The following is a 16,371-nucleotide window of genomic DNA, read 5'->3' as shown; positions in this document are numbered from 1 at the left end:
TAGAGTAAAGATCACTTGTGGGGTGCAACCCCAAGCCCTGCCAGTCTGTACCAGTGCATTGGTACACAGCTGAGAATGCATCATTCATTTTGTGTTGACCTTTATTCAATGTTTGCATTGAATTTGAGTCTCTCAAAGATACCAAAAAAGTAACTCAATTTAGGAGAAATATTAACTCATTAATGACTTGCTGTGTTGAGAAAATTACTCACCAGGTCAGATTTTGCTGGAGATGTGTTCAGGGAATCCATGTCTTTCAGTTTATCAGGTGACTGTAAATGTGCCTCTTGGCTGGGAGCCAAGGGTCGTGTGATCGAATGTTTATTTGCAGCAGAAGACACACCATCATCTGCATCATCGAAACTGGATCTGAAAAATAATTTATAATCCATTCGTAGAAGCATCATTAATTATACAATTAATTAAATGTTAATTAAATCAGCATCTGCGATAGACAATCAATATGCAAACAGTAAGTTTCAACGACATTACGCATTTTTAATGTGGACATACACAGAAAATTAGATATTGTAGATAGAAAAACATAATAGCAGAATAATGGCACTTGAAGCATAAATCTTGATCTTTCTCAGGAGTGAGTCAAATTCCATATTATTCAGCAAATAATATAACATTTATAAATGACAGAAAAGAGAGATAATTTCCTTAATCACAAAATGAATGAGCAGATCTCCTGTGGTATGACGTTAGGTTCCATACGTAAGCTGATGACACCCAGCTCTACCTCACTTCTACCTCCCGCAACCTGTCCATTGCCTCAGTCCTGGATGAGCCATAATTTCCTTCAATTACACATGGGGAAGACCAAAGTTACTGTCTTCGACCCCAGTCGCAAACTCTGTTCCTGCTCCACTAATTCCATCCCCTCCCTGGCTACTGTCTCAGGTAGAACCAGATTGTTTGCAACCTTGGCATCCTATTTGATCTTGAGCTGAGCTTCCGACCCGACATCCTCTCCATCACAAAGACCACCTACTTCCACCTTTGTCACGTCACCCGTTTTATCTACAGCCTTAGTCTATCAGTTGCTGAAAACCCCATCCATGTTTCTGTTAATCCAGACGCGACTATTCCTCTAACCGGCCTGCCAATTTCATGCTCTATAAACCCGAGTTCATCCATAACTCTGCTGACCCGGATTAAGGTCACTTAGATAGGAAAGAGTACAGAGCTTCTCACTAATTTAAAAACACATACAATTAATATTGTTTTAAAAAAAAATAACACATTAATAAGGATGCATTACCAAACTCGACTGAAAAAAATCCAACAGTTACGAAGAATATTAATTTGTTGATTTGAAAAATATTCTTGATACAACAGTGAGAAGTTAACTCACTCCTGAGAAAGATCAAGATTCAGGCTTCTCTGGTGCTACTATTCTGCTATTATATGTTTTTCTCTCTACAATATCGAATTTCAGGTCCGGCTGGGCAATGGGTGGAGTGATTGATCTGCCCGCCATGGCATCAGTGGGAAACCCAAACCATTTTCGTGGTCAAGCTTCGGCTACATAGTTTTGGCAAGCTGCCAGCCCTCAATGAGCAGTGACAGACAGTCCGATTGGACGGTGTCAGAAATCAGAGCCAGTTAAAACGTCTGGGTGAGGCAATCTAAGCAGCCGTCAAAGGGCGGGAAGATTTTTGCGGGGCTGGGAGAAGCATTCAAATCGATCCCACAGGCTTTTTGGAAGAGATTTCGGAGTGGCCTGCGGCAGTCCCTTTACCGATCGCTGGTTCGGCTATTGTCTGTTCAATAACAACGGGCAGAGCATGCACATGTACACTCTGCCCATCGGTATCTGAAAATAGTTTGAGGGCCCTGGATCCAGCATTGGATCCAATTTGCATATTTGAATAACCCTTTTGGGTGGGAGCACGAGTGGCTCATTTCAAGGCTCACTCAAAAAACCGGTTGGGAGGCCAGCGGGCAGTACTTCTGCTTTTAAAAAAAATCATCCGACTATCACAGAACTTTATAGTATCAATGGGACAGTTGGCAGATGAAAATCAACCCCGAGTATTCACAGTCAACCTTTAGAATTTCTCAAGCCATTTTACTTCAATGATGTTATCAGCAAAACAATTTTGAAGAAAAAAACAAAAAAAAAGTGACCAGGATTTTTTGTACCTAATCATTTAAACAAAAGGTCACTCTGGACTTGAATCAAAATATTAATCTGCGGGAAAAATGAGTAAGCAATTCTAAAGATCCACGCGTTCAAAAAATGAACAAATCTCAAAGTTACTTTTCATTTTCCTCTTAAAGCATACCAGTTTATTCAAAGGAAAACTGAATACAAACCCTGAACAAGGAGTGGTTGAATCAGACAATCGAACGGGAGGACATTTTATTGGACTGTCTTTCGGTGAATCGATTTTTAAGTACATGGACAGTTTTTTTGCATTTGTGTCATGATGCTAAAAGAAAATAAAAACAGAACAACATTACTTTCAGAATTGAGTCTTGCAAATTACCCAACAGTAATTCCACCAAAGTTACAGCGAGAAAGTGGAAGAATCGCGCCCCCAACCCCTCCCCGGGGAAATTCAGACCCCGACGCTTCCCACCATCTTGAAAAATGGGCTAAGGTGGTGAGTGCCCCAAGTACAATATTATCTTTGACACTAAGCTGGGTGGCGGTGTGAGGAGGATGCTAAAAGGTTGCAGGGTGACTTGGACAGGTTAGGTGAATGGGCAAATGCAGTATAATGTAGATAAATGTGAGGTTATCCACTTTGATGGCAAAAACGTGAAGGCAGAATATTATCTGAATGGCGGCAGATTAGGAAAAGGGGAGGTGCAACAAGACCTGGATGTCATGGTACATCAGTCATTGAAAGTTGGCATGCAGGTACAGCAGGCAGTTAAGAAGGCAAATGGCATGTTGGCCTTCATAGCTAGGGGATTTGAGTATCGGAGCAGGGAAGTCTTACTGCAGGTGTATAGGACCTTGGTGAAGCTTCACCTGGAATATTGTGTTCAGTTTTGGTCTCCTAATCTGAGGAAGGATGTTCTTGCTATTGAGGGAGTGCAGCAAAGGTTCACCAGACTGATTCCGGATGGCAGGACTGACATATGAGGAGAGATCGACTGGGCCTGTATTCACTGGAGTTGAGAAGAATGAGAGGGGATCTCATAGAAACATAGAAAATTCTGAGGGGATGCAGGTTAGATGCAGGAAGAATGTTCCTGATGTTGGGGAGGTCCAGAACCAGGGGTCACAGCCTAAGGATAAGGGGTAAGCCATTTAGGACTGAGATGAGGAGAAACTTCTTCACTCAGAGAGTTGTGAACCTGTGGAATTATCTACCGCAGAGAATTGTTGATGCCAGTTGGTTAGATATATTCAAGAGGGAGTTAGATATGGCCCTTATGGCTAAAGGATCAAGAGAGAAAGCAGGAAAGGGGTACTGAGGTGAATGATCAGCCATGATCTTATTGAATGGTGGTGCAGGCCTACTCCTGCATCTATTTTCTAAATTTTTATGTTTGTAAGCAGACGATAAATAGTTTCAATAAGTGGATAAGTTCTGCATTTCGGTCAAATCATTAAACCAAGTAATACTCAAGCTCAATTTTGAGTAGATTTGATTGTAAAACAACCATCTTTGGGTTGGGGTTTACCATGAAATTGATACTCACAGGTGATGATGAACCAAGTTTTTCCATGTACTCTATTTCTAATGATGGCTCATACCCCAACACTGTAAAATAAGGCATATAAAAAACAAAGTTACACAACAGAACAGAGCAGGCTTCCCAAGTAAGTTCTGAATAAGGGATTCTGTGTGAGGCCAACATATTGCAGCTGTGTCCATGGAAAGTACTATGTACTAAATCATCGTGGCTTCAGCACACGTTTGTTTTTCCATAAGCACCATGCCATAAATACACATAGTCATGGTGGTATTTTTTGGCAAGCTGTGCAAACTGCAAAAGTGGCCAATGTGATTATTTGTCATATTATCCAAGATCTACTTGAAAGCAATCATGTGACAGCAAGCTGAATAAGGGAAATAAAACATGGCCATGAAAAGCGAGGTGAGAAATAATGCACAATAAGGGGACCATTTGATTTTATAGAAATACTATAAAATGAGGCCTTTTAGAGCAGTGTGCACATTTAAGTACAGACATGAGTTCCATTCAAAAGGGTATATGACTGATTACTTTGTGGTGTAAAAACCTTTTCACAGACAACCCCAATTACACTGCAATTAGTAAGTAGGGATTGTTGAAATAAGTTTTTTTTGAGATGTGCAATGTAAATTCCGAGATTCTTTTCAGATGATCAATCAGTAAAAACTGATTTCCTCCTTAATTTGAGACCCGGGGGGCTCTAATAGGGCGCAAAAGATTTTGCAACTGGGCGCCGCTAACGACTCCCTAAATTCGGCGGGAGTTTAGCGGCGGCACTACGTACCCCGATCTCGTGCGCCCGGAGATCGTGACGCATCGCTATGTGCATCACCCCAGCCCCTAAATTAGGTTTCGCCCCTTGCAGGAGCGCTGGGCGATGACAGCGACAGCTTCAGGAGACGCGTACCAGGCGGCCAGCCGCTCGCGGGCCGAAACTTAAAGGGGAAGTGGCTGGCTGCTGAGGAAAAGAAAAATGTGCCATTTTCGTTGCCGCGCGGCCGCGTTTTGGTCACAGGGTCGTTTCAAAGATTGTTCAGCCAGGCACTCTTCTCAAGTGCCGGGCTGATCGCGTGATACCCCCGCTACCCCGTGGTCTCGGTAGGTTGCTTCTTCTTGAGCAAAGTATGCAACTTGGGCCCTTCCCTTTAATTGGGGGAAACGCCCCTCTTACGCGGCAGCGCTACACGGCCCAGTGCGTAGCGCTGCTGAGGCGTGCAACCTGTTACCGCTCCACTTCCTTCCGGGGGCAGTAAACCGAATTTACCGCGAGGGGCGAGACTTCTGTGCCTGGCCCAAACGGGGCGATACCCAATTTCTAGGCCTTAATCTTTCAGCAATTCAGATCTGGCCCAACTTCACTGATCCTTGCTATCGTTTTATTGTTTAAATTCAGATAACTATTTTATATTTGACTTCAAACAAAATTCTCTTATAAGCAAACATATAACGTAGAAATCTTACTGGCACTGGATTAAGTTAAACTGCAATGTTTTGTTACAGTAAAATCCTAACGTTCAGATATTAGAATTATTACAAAAATCTCTTCATTGAAAGCTTTGATCTTGTTCTGAATAGTTAGTTTTTATATGTATGATTTGTTTGCACTTGCCCGATTTATTGCCTCCAATTGCCAGCTTATTAAAATCTGTCTCCTGCCCAACTCCAGCTTCCCATTAAAATGTCAAAATTGCATTTACTTTCCTCCTTGCATAGCCAGACCATTATTTTATTCAGCTTCTTACTCCTTCGAACACTGCATGTAATGTCTTCAATGACAACTTACTAGTAAATCTTGCCTGCTGCCTTACGTCGAGTGCTTCAACAGCTTTCTTCAAAAATCACTGTTTATTTTTAAAATTAAAAATAAATCAATCTCTCTCTTCAAATTAACAGCCAAGATTTGTTGTACGAACACCTCCTGCAAGTCCAGAATGGTTAAGCTGTGTCCCTCTTTCCGAGTTAAGAATCATACATTATATTAATATAATTATTCAATAGAACAGCTAGAAACACATTGAATTGAATCAGCAAGTACAAGAAAGAAAGTTTATATAGCAAATAAAATGGGGAAGGTGGCTCAACCGTGGCTAACAAGAAATTAAGGATAGTGTTAAATCCAAGGAAGAGGCATATAAATTGGCCAGAAAAAGCAGCAAACCTGAGGACTGGGAGAAATTTAGAATTCAGCAGAGGAGGACAAAGGGTTTAATTAGGAGGGGGGGAAATAGAGTATGAGAGGAAGCTTGCCGGGAACATAAAAGCTGACTGCAAAAGCTTCTATGGATATGTGAAGAGAAAAAGATTAGTGAAGACAAACGTAGGTCTCTTGCAGGTCAGATTCAGGTGAATTTATAATGGGGAACAAAGAAATGGCAGACCAGTTGAACAAATACTTTGGTTCGGTCTTCACGAAGGAAGACACAATTAACCTTCCGGAAATACTAGGGGACTGAAGGTCTAGAGAGAGGGAGGAACTGAAGGAATTCCTTATTAGGTGGGAAATTGTGTTCAGAAAATTGATGGGATTGAAGGCCAATTAATGCATCCCAGAGTACTGAAGGAAGTGGTCCTAGAAATAGTGGATGCATTGGTGATCATTTTCCAACAGTTTATCGACTCTGGATTAGTTCCTATGGACTGGAAGGTAGCTAATGTTAGAGCACTTTTTTAAAAAGGAGGGAGAGAGAAAACGGGTAATTATAGACCGGTTAGCCTGACATCAATCGTGGGGAAAATGTTGGAATCAATTATTAAAGATCAAATAGCAGCGCATTTGGAAAGCAGTGACAGGATCGGTCCAAGTCAGCATGGATTTATGAAAGGGAAATCATGCTTGAGAAAACTTCTAGAATTTTTGGAGGCTGTAACTAGTAGAGTGGACAAGGGAGAACCAGTGGATGTGGTGTATTTGGACTTTCAAAAGGCTTTTGACAAGGTCCCACACAAGTGATTGGTGTGCAAAATTAAAGCACATGGCACTGGGGGTAATGTACTGACGTGGATAGAGAACTTGTTGGAAGACAGGAAGCAGAGAGTCGAGATAAACGGGTCCTTGCCGGAATGGCAGGCAGTGACTAGTGGGTTGCCGCAGAGCTCAGTGCTGGAACCCCAGCTATTTACAATATACATCAATGATTTAGATGAAGGAATTGAATGTAATATCTCCAAGTTTGCAGATGACACTAAGTTGGGTGGTGGTGTGAGCTGTGAGGATAATGCTAAGAGGCTGCAGGGTGACTTGGACAGGTTAGGTGAGTGGGCAAATGCTTGGCAGATGCAGTATAATGTGGATAAATGTGAGATTATCCACTTTGGTGGCAAAAACAGGGAGGCAGAATATTATCTGAATGGCGGCAGATTAGGAAAAGGGGAGATGCAACGAGACCTGGGTGTCATGGTACATCAGTCATTGAAAGTTGGCATGCAGGTACAACAGGCGGTGAACACGGCAAATGGTATGTTGACCTTCATAACTAGAGGATTTGAGTATAGGAGCAGGGAGGTCTTACTGCAGTTGTACAGGGCCTTGGTGAGGCCTCACCTAGAATATTGTGTTCAGTTTTGGTCTCCTTATCTGAGGAAGGACGTTCTTGATATTGAGGGAGTGCAGCGAAGGTTCACCAGACTGATTCCCCGGATGGCAGGAGTGACATATGAGGAGTGACTGGATTGACTGGGCCTGTATTCACCGGAGTTTAGAAGGATGAGATGGAATCTCATAGAAACATATAAAATACTGAGGGGACTGGACAGGTTAGATGCAGGAAGAATGTTCTCGATGTTGGGGAAGTCCAGAACCAGGGGACACAGTCTAAGGATAAGGGGTAGGCCATTTAGGACTGAGATGAGAAGAAACTTCACTCAGTGAGTTGTTAACCTGTGGAATTCTCTACCGCAGAGAGTTTTTGATGCCAGCTCATTGGATATATTCAAGAGGGAGTTAGATATGGCCCTTATGGCTTAAGGGATCAAGGGGTATGGAGAGAAAGCAGGAAAGTGGTGCTGAGGTGAATGATCAGCCATGATCATATTGAATGGTGGTGCAGGCTCGAAGGGCCGAATGGTTTACTCCTGCACCTAATTTCTATGTTTCCATCTTTCGTGGCTACAGGATGTCCCAGAGCACTGTAAAGCCAATGAAGTGCTTTCAAAATGTAGCCAATGTTGCAATGTAGGAAAACAATGTTATAAGTTGTCCCTACGTCCAACAAATTTGTTAAATTTAATGTTACTTTTCAATTCTTTAGCCATCACAAAAGGAGGCTAGAAACGCAAACTTGAACATGTTAATCTGATTTCACATTTTCCCAGCTGTTCTTAGTTCTGCATCAGCGACATGTGAAATAAAAGTCTTCAGTATGAAGGACATTGAAGGCACAATTGCGCATGTATACTTCTTTAGAGTAGCAATTATATCATAAAATGACTCCTTCAATGCAAAAAAACTACTCCTTGGGCCGGATCTTCGGCTTTTGTTTTTTTTTTGCCAAAAACGGTCGTGATACATGAATTTTAGCGTTTTCACTGCGCTACTGTTTTTAGGCCGAACTTTCGGGTTTTACGTTTGCACAGGGAGCGCATCGGTAAGGGGGGTGTTTCACAAGGATTCGCAGCACAAAAACACGAGTTTCGCCAAATTTAGTCCGGGGCCGAGAGTGCTGCGAGAGGCACCTTGGGAGGGGGGGAAAAAAAAATCCCAAAAAACATTTACACTTTTCTAACGAATCACTGAAAAAAAATGTAAAAATAAAAACTTTAACTTACCTTTTTTTGCAGGTTTTTATACTGACCGCTGCTGGCAGGGCTGCACAGACAGACCTGTTGGTATTCTGGGCGTGGCGTACAAGTCGGGAGAGAACCCAAAGTCCGACGGTAAGGCAATCCACGGCGTTGCACATCGGCGCTCCTCTCCCCGGCGGTACATCCCATCGCCATCGCAAACAATGAGCAGAGGATCCCATCCGGGCTGAGCAACCGGGTTTTCGCTGCGGAGGGTCAAATCGCGACGAAAATCCGGTCGCAAAAGTCTCAAAAATCCGGCCTCTTATCTGTACTCTGTGAAGTCAGTTTGATTAATCTCATCAAATTCAGGGATAATATACATCAGATTTGAGGGACATGCCTTCTCTTTCAATACCATATGTCCCAGAGATGATGTTTGCAGAGGAATCTTGGAACAAACTCAATTTAATAGCTTAATCTAAAAAGGATCAGATATTTTCAAACCTTAACTAATAAAGTTCAATATCATTGTATTCTAAGAAAGTTGAATATTTCCCAATCCATTCAAAGTTCAAGATTTGACATCTGTTATTTCCTGATCAGTGTTAAATGGCAATTTTAAAAGCAAGTTACACGGGATCATTGTATATGGGATTTCATTTCCAGTGGACTTTGGGGGAATGCCAGCTCCCGTCAACAATTTGAACTTTAATTTTTACATGGTGCATTTTCTAGCATTTTGAATAGACTTTTTATACATACAAATATTTTTCAATATGTATACTACTTCACACAAAATAATGCAACTATGACAGTGAATCGTGTAGATTGTAGTAATCTATTAGTAAAAATATACCTAGCTCTTGACTCTTGTTTCTTGAAGGTCAGCTCTACCTCTGCAGCACATGTCTAACAAACCTCGTCCAATTTTTTGAGGAAGTAGATAAGGGACTGTCTATGGATGTTAATTATATGGATTTCCAGAGGGCATTCGACAAGGTTCCACTTAAGAGATTGTTCACAAAAATGAGAGCGAATGGAATTGGAGACTACCTAATGGCTTGGATAAGGAACTGGTTAGGAGGTAGAAGACAGAGTGTAGGGATAATGGGTATGTACTCAAGTTGACAGGAGTTGCCTAGTGGAGTCTCTCGGGGATCTGTACTGAGGCTGCAGCTTTTCACTATATTTATAAATGAATTGGATGAAGAAAGAGAGAGTCGTATATCTGAGTTTGCCAACAACACTAAATTAGGTGGTACTGTTCGTGTAGATGGGAGCAGGTGGTTACAACGGGACATTGGTAGATTAAGTGAGTGGACAAAACTGTGGCAGATGGAGTTCAATGTGGAAAAGTGTGAGGTCATCCACTTTGGGCCTCAGCAAGACAGATCGGAATACTTTCTAAATAGCGAGAAGCCAGGAACTGTGGCTAAGCAGAGAGATTTCGGGGTCCAAATACAGAAATCACTAAAAACTAGTGGACAGGTACAAAAAATAATTTAAAAGGTAATGGAATGTTGATTTTTATCTCGAGGGCTGGGAATGCAAAGGGGTAAAAATTATATTACAGCTGTTAAACCCCATTTACAATACTGCTTTCAGTTATGGGCATGCATCTCAGGAAGGATATATTTTCCTTGGCGGGGATGTCACGCAGATTTATCAGAATGACACCAGGACTAAAAAGGTTAAGTTATGCGGATAGCTTACGTACACTAGGCTTGTATTCTCTTGAATATAGAAGATTAAGATGATTAATTGAGCTGGTTATGATGATTAAAGGATTTGATATAGCAGATAGAGAGAATCTACTTCCTCTGATGGGAGAGTCCAGAACTAGGAGATTAAACCTTAAAATTAGAGGTAGGCCACTTGGGGTGATGTCAGAAAGCACTTCTTCACACAAAGGGTAGTGGAAATTGGGAACTCTCTCCTCCAAAAAGTTGTTGAGGCTGGGTCAATGTAAATTCAGCAGAGTGGAACAACCAGACACCAAGACACAATGGGGATAAAATTAAACCACACTTCGCCCTCTTTTTCGGCGCAAAAAGCACCAATTCTGTATTGCAGAGACCCTCAACCAACATGTGCTGGAAGTACGTTCATATTGGTTCATGCGATATTGAGGCAGCTATAGTGGCTGGTTGCAAGTGGCGTAACATCCGTTTTGTGACCCTGCCACAAAATTGACAGCTCCATGCCACTCCAAGAACAGAAGAGTGGCCCAAGGAGGGCGGACAAACAAGGTGGTTAATAGATCTCCTCTGGGATTGACAGCCTTTGTCTTCTAGGGGTTTAGGACATTTTTTGCTGGGCCTCAGCTGGTGACAGTTCCATTGAGGCCGACTGAGGGCACAATGGGTAGAATTCCTGGGGCAGCCCAGGAACTCCCCAGCCTTGATGCAGGGGAGGATGGGCACAAGATTCACCCACATCTCCTCCCATTCGAATTTCTCGTAATGGCACGAACAGATGGAAACCCAGCAGAACTGAACTTGATCCTGTCCCATTTTCTAAGCCCCGCTCCGAGATCTGCCTGACTGATGTCTTGGCCTGGACCATAAATTCGAATGTAGTGTGCATGTGGAAGATTGTTGATGAGGGCTCGGCATAAGACACCGTTTAATCTTCATTTATATCTTCACCTTCAAAAATGAAAAGTTGGTATGCACTGTCTTCCCTCAATTATATTCTATCAGAACGTTTGCTTATCTTGCTTTCAAAAATGAAAAGTGGGAATACTTAGCATACGCTCCACAACATCACACATGCTGATATGTCGTAATAGATCTATTATACAAGAGGTTTTTCAATTACATCACAGCATAGAGGATGCTGTATAATTCTGGTTTTACAAAATATATCTAATGATAAATGACATAACTACCTGATTATATATGCTCAGATTTGTTGCAAAATGAAATCATAAATTTGTACAGCAGTTACATAAAAGGAATGCCAGCACTTTGGAAACTTACCCGCTGAAGAAAACTTCTCATTTACAAACTCAGAATTCTCATTCACAAATGCAGAAAGATCTGAGGGCTGAGGATAATCAGGTTTATCTTCTTCTAATTCGGTTTGTATTCCAGAGTAGGACCATTTCTGATTTGTCACTGAAGAGGCCAGTTTCTCTTCATCAGTGGCATGTTCCACTGTACCAATTACCGGTGGTGTCTCAGGGGTAGTCAATGGGGTTGAATCCTAAAATGTGAGCATCAAAAATATGAATCTTGAAATCAAACTCTGAAGCAGTATTACCAGCCTAAAACATGTCTGACGGAAGACATACTTGGTCTGTCAGGGACTTACAGCATAGCCAAAGAATTATAAACAGGACACAAGCATTGATTTCCCAAATACTCTTGTGCCTTCAGGAAAATGTTTATATCAAGCTTTTAGATCAGAAATGTTGGCTTCCAAACTAGAATTTCCTCCATGTAAACAGGGGCCATATCAGGGCTAACAAACATGTTATGCATTGCACCACTGAAATTGATAAAGCTGTCAAATAAAGGCCAACTGTTTTGCTATCCCTGAATTAGCCTTTCTGACAGTTACTGCCCTCCACCAACTCCCCCTCCTTTCCCCTTCCATTTGTCCATAAAGTCAATGTAATAGTAAGAGGCTCTCGAATTCATTTGAATCTATGTTTACTGACCTGTGAGGATGCTTCAGATAGTGAGGACCGCTTCGGGGATCTCTTCACCCGAAAAGTATTTCTGCAGATAGAAGCAATGCATTTAAAATCTTCAAATGCACCAGCTATTAATTCACAGAATGGAGCCAAAAATATTTAAGAGCTCCTGATTAGCAGAATTTTAGATTGACAAGTGTACTTCGAATGCAAGTGCCATATAACAGCTTTAAGCCCCACAACCACTGAAACATGGTGAATATTTCTTTCTAGGATGTTGTATGGTGTTTCATTATAGATTGCACCCTTTCATAAATGGCCATTTAACAACACAACCAGCCAGTGTTGCTGAAGGAATGTGCTCACTGCTTTGTGCACCAAAGCTCACAAATCTTGAATTGCATATCTAGATCTATCGCACAGACTCAGCAAGGAGTCTACCTATCGAAAAAATCATAACCTATCCTGTGTAATGAGTCTGTCAAGGAGTCCAACTTGAAATTAAGTGAAATTCCCAGCAAAGTTAGTCACAGTTTTATTTATTTCTGAATAAACTGCTGCTTTGAAGCCTAAGAAATTGGTGGGTCAGAATTGCAACATAAATAGAAATCAGAATGATCATCTGATCCAAACAACACCTTGCCGGGTCCACACAACGCAAGTCCAGTTAGAACATTTTTTTCCAGGTGCCATGAGGCAACTTGAAAGAACATTTCTGGCCAAGGTGCAGCACAGGGGAAAATTTAAAAAAAAAACTTAGTTCTCTTATGCTAGTTTTTTTTTAAACAATGACAGTATTAGGTAATAGATAAAAACAGTCAAGTGCATCAGCAGCTCTGAAAGGGCAGCAGCAGGCCACGCACATGGAGCAGCTGCAAGCAAGCTGTGCACAGAGATTTAGATGTACTTACAACAGAGAACATAATAGCTTCACTCCTTCTACAGTCCTGCGACATTGAGATAGATACATGGAAAAGAGACAGACAGCCAAAAGGAATTGACCAGGAGAATGTAAACACACACAGGAAAGGTTTGCTAGGAAGTTGGACAGATCCTCCTAATGATAGGCATGTACTGTACTGTACTTGTGAACTGATGAGACCAGGGGCGGATTAACTATGGGGCGGATGGGGCTGCAGGCCCAGGCCCACCAAAGAACATATGCAGCCTCCCAAATAGGCTGAATAGAATAGACAATGAGAGGAAAAACAAGACCAAGAAAAATAGACTCACTTGTTTATACCTATACACAGAAGTACCAAAATACACTGGTGTACCTATATACGGAGCAAAATATGTACTTGCTTGTTTTATTTCACATGTTATTGAGAGAAATTTGCATATATATATATATAGGAATCTAGTATTGCAATGTTACCAAAACCAGAATATATACCTACTTGATACAGAATATATGCTTTAATTGTTGAATATACTGGCCTATGTTTTCATACTCAGAATCAGAATCATATACGTAATGTAACAAACATAACCACAGGCCCATTTGGATCAGTTTGTCCCAGGCCCATCAGGCCCTTAATCCAGCCCTGGATGAGACAGGGAAATCTAAAAAATGAGAATGTCGGCAAGAGTCCTTCGATTGGCCCACCGATGTGCAAAGTTCCCATGTAAAAAGGTGGAGCCCATCATCACTTTTTAATGCCAGTCCTTACAACTGTTTGAATTACTGCAAAGTTCTACCAGATCATTTGTAGCGTTGAAAATGGCTATACACGCTCGAACATTTGCTGTGGGCACAGTGAAGAACATAAGAAATAGGAGCAGGAGCAGGCCATTTGACCCCTCGAGCCTGCTCCGCCATTCAATATCATGGCTGATCTGATCATGGACTCAGCTCCACTTCCCTGCCCACTCCCCATACCCTTTACTCCCTTATTGCTCAAAAATCTGTCTATCTCCGCCTTAAATATATTCAATGACCCAGCCTCCACAGCTCTCTGGGGCAGAGAATTCCATAGATTTACAACCCCGAGAAGAAATTTCTCCTCATCTCAATTTTAAATCAATAGCCAATTGCATGTTTTGAAAGGATACAACTTTTACATATATTGGGGGGGGGGGGGGGGGGGCAAGGTTGATTTTGGGTATGTTCGTTAATTGGACTGGAGGTGGGTGGAGGGTATATGGCAACAACCCAATGCATTCAGCGTGGGACCCAATCTATTTTTGTGGCGGGTCCTCCTTATAATGCGATTGGCGAGCAGCCAGCGCAAAACATGCTCCCCACTAGACATTTTGACGATACATAGGTGCAAAATCGTGCAAAATGTTCACTTGAAAAATGCCTGCTGTAGCAGCTTAAAGGGGAGCTGTAGTTAGCATTGGGATCAAAAAGCAGCAGCACTGGAGCAGTAGGCAATGAGTGCAGAACCCATGGCAGCAACTACATCAAATCTCAATTGCATTAAGGTGCAAAACCCATACCAAGTGCCAGAAAATGTCTCCTAAAGCTTTACCCAATAGCATACAAGGATCCCTTATCACTGGACATTGTCCAGAGAGGAAAATGGCATTGGGGTCTGAATTGCATCACTTGACCCCTATATGCACATGCATAAAGCCACCGGCGGTTTCTGATGGGAGCTCTGGGAGATGGGTTGCTTGACCACCCGAAAATCAGAATGGCTGTCACCTCAGCAGTAAATTGTTGTGACTGCTTGCTGCTTCATTCTGTTTCCGCCACTATTTTTTTAGTGCAAATGGGTGGTAATGAAAGGAAAATTGCCACCACAGTGATCACAGCCAGTTAAATTATTCGGACTAAATCTAGAGTCTTCAGTGGTCAGCATCGAGTGATAAAACTAAGGCCTAGAAATGGGAAACCGCCCCGTTTGGCGAGAGACTTTGCGCTAGGCACAGAAGTCTCGCCCCTCGCGATAAATTGGGTTTACTGCCCCCAAAAGGAAGTGGAGCACTAAATCAAGCACTCCACTTCCTTCCTGGGGTGGGAGTGGGGCGCACGGCTCAGCAGCTCTACGCACTGGGCCGCATAGCGCCGCCGCGTGCGAGGGGCTCTTCCCTGAATTAAATGGTAGGGCCCAAGCTGCAAACTCTGCATACGAGGAGCCCACCTACGTGGACCAAGAACGGGAGTGTCACACGATCAGAATGGCACTCAAGCAGAGTGCCGGGCTGAGCGATTGCAGCACCCACTCTGCAACAAAACAGCACCGGAACGGGAAGCGAAACGGGAGTTTTTTTTTTTCCAGCAGCAGCCAGGCACCACCTCTTTAAATTTCGCCTCAGTAACGTCCGGCCGTCGGGTACGCATCCCCTGAAGCTGTTGCTGTTATTGCCCGGCGCAGCTTCAGGGGACGAAACCCAATTTAGGTGCCGGGGCGCTAACGGGGCGATGCGCACGGCGATGACGTCATGCTCTATGGGCGTAGGAGATTGGGGCGCTACGCCCTAGCGCCACTGCTAAACTCCCGCCAAATTTAGCGGGAGTCGTTAGCACTGCCGTGCCTGGTCGCAAAGTCATTTGCACCACATTAGCACCCCCCATGGGCGCTAACGAGAGGCACCAATACACCTAATTTTTCCCCCAAGATTTAATTGAGAGCTTCAAATACCAAGTGTAAACTTGGAACTTTTTATAGATGCTCTGTGAACCCAGAAATAAAATGGAAGACTTGAACTTGTCTGTTATTTTTTGAAACCTCCATTATGGTTAGTAACATAACAATTGAAATGTCAGTCAAAAGAACCAGCAAAAGTCATTGCTTGGAGACTGAGCCTATTGTGATGTCTTTGTGACAGTTTGGTAATTGTTTCAGTGTTCACAGGAGGGCTAAATAAGGGAAATCATTTTGAAGATGGAAAAGAAAGTTATGAATATGTTGGCATTATTGCATTAAAATAATTGTCAGTCTTACTGCAGTTTATTTCCTATTAGCATTATTCTCAAATCAAATATTGTAACTTAATAAGTTTCCTGTGAGAACGATGTCTTTATACAAATAAATTAGAATACTTTCTACTGAATTCTGAATCTATGTTGGCACCAGGTTTACGCAGTTTAGTGAACGCAGTCTTTGAATGACAGAGGCGATACAGAATATGGTGCACAGTGTAAATCAAATTCATCATTTCTTCCTGACACAAACATTTAAAAAAATGAATTGGTAATTTTTAAAAAAATGTTATTGGGTTACACAGGACATAAGAACATAAGAAATAGGAGCAGCAGTAAGCCATTTGGCCCCTCAAGCCTGCTCGGCCATTTAATAAGATCACAGCTGATCTGATCTTGGGCTCAGCTCCACTTCCATGCCCGCTCCCCATAACCCTTCACTGCCTTATCATTCAAAAATCTGTCTATTTCC

At 42.3% G+C, this 16,371-nt stretch overlaps 1 protein-coding gene across 4 annotated transcripts in view; it reads right to left on the bottom strand.

The window, feature by feature from the left end:
• The window catches only part of LOC139260279 (transforming acidic coiled-coil-containing protein 2-like), a 179,204-nt gene that overhangs the window by 44,254 nt on the left and 118,579 nt on the right, over nt 1-16,371 (bottom strand). For all 4 annotated transcript variants that reach the window (XM_070876688.1, XM_070876689.1, XM_070876690.1 and 1 more), the window contains exons 9-13: nt 12,050-12,110; nt 11,367-11,592; nt 3,667-3,728; nt 2,326-2,441; nt 213-369 (exon numbers count right to left, since the gene is read on the bottom strand). In XM_070876688.1, coding sequence (XP_070732789.1) covers nt 213-369; nt 2,326-2,441; nt 3,667-3,728; nt 11,367-11,592; nt 12,050-12,110 — 622 coding nt within the window. The remainder of the gene's footprint in view (nt 1-212; nt 370-2,325; nt 2,442-3,666; nt 3,729-11,366; nt 11,593-12,049; nt 12,111-16,371) is intronic.

This window comes from Pristiophorus japonicus, chromosome 3, assembly GCF_044704955.1.
Source record: "Pristiophorus japonicus isolate sPriJap1 chromosome 3, sPriJap1.hap1, whole genome shotgun sequence".
NCBI lineage: Eukaryota > Metazoa > Chordata > Chondrichthyes > Pristiophoridae > Pristiophorus > Pristiophorus japonicus.
The sequence above is the reverse complement of the archived record's forward strand: the minus strand, read 5'-3'. Positions and strand labels throughout refer to the sequence as shown.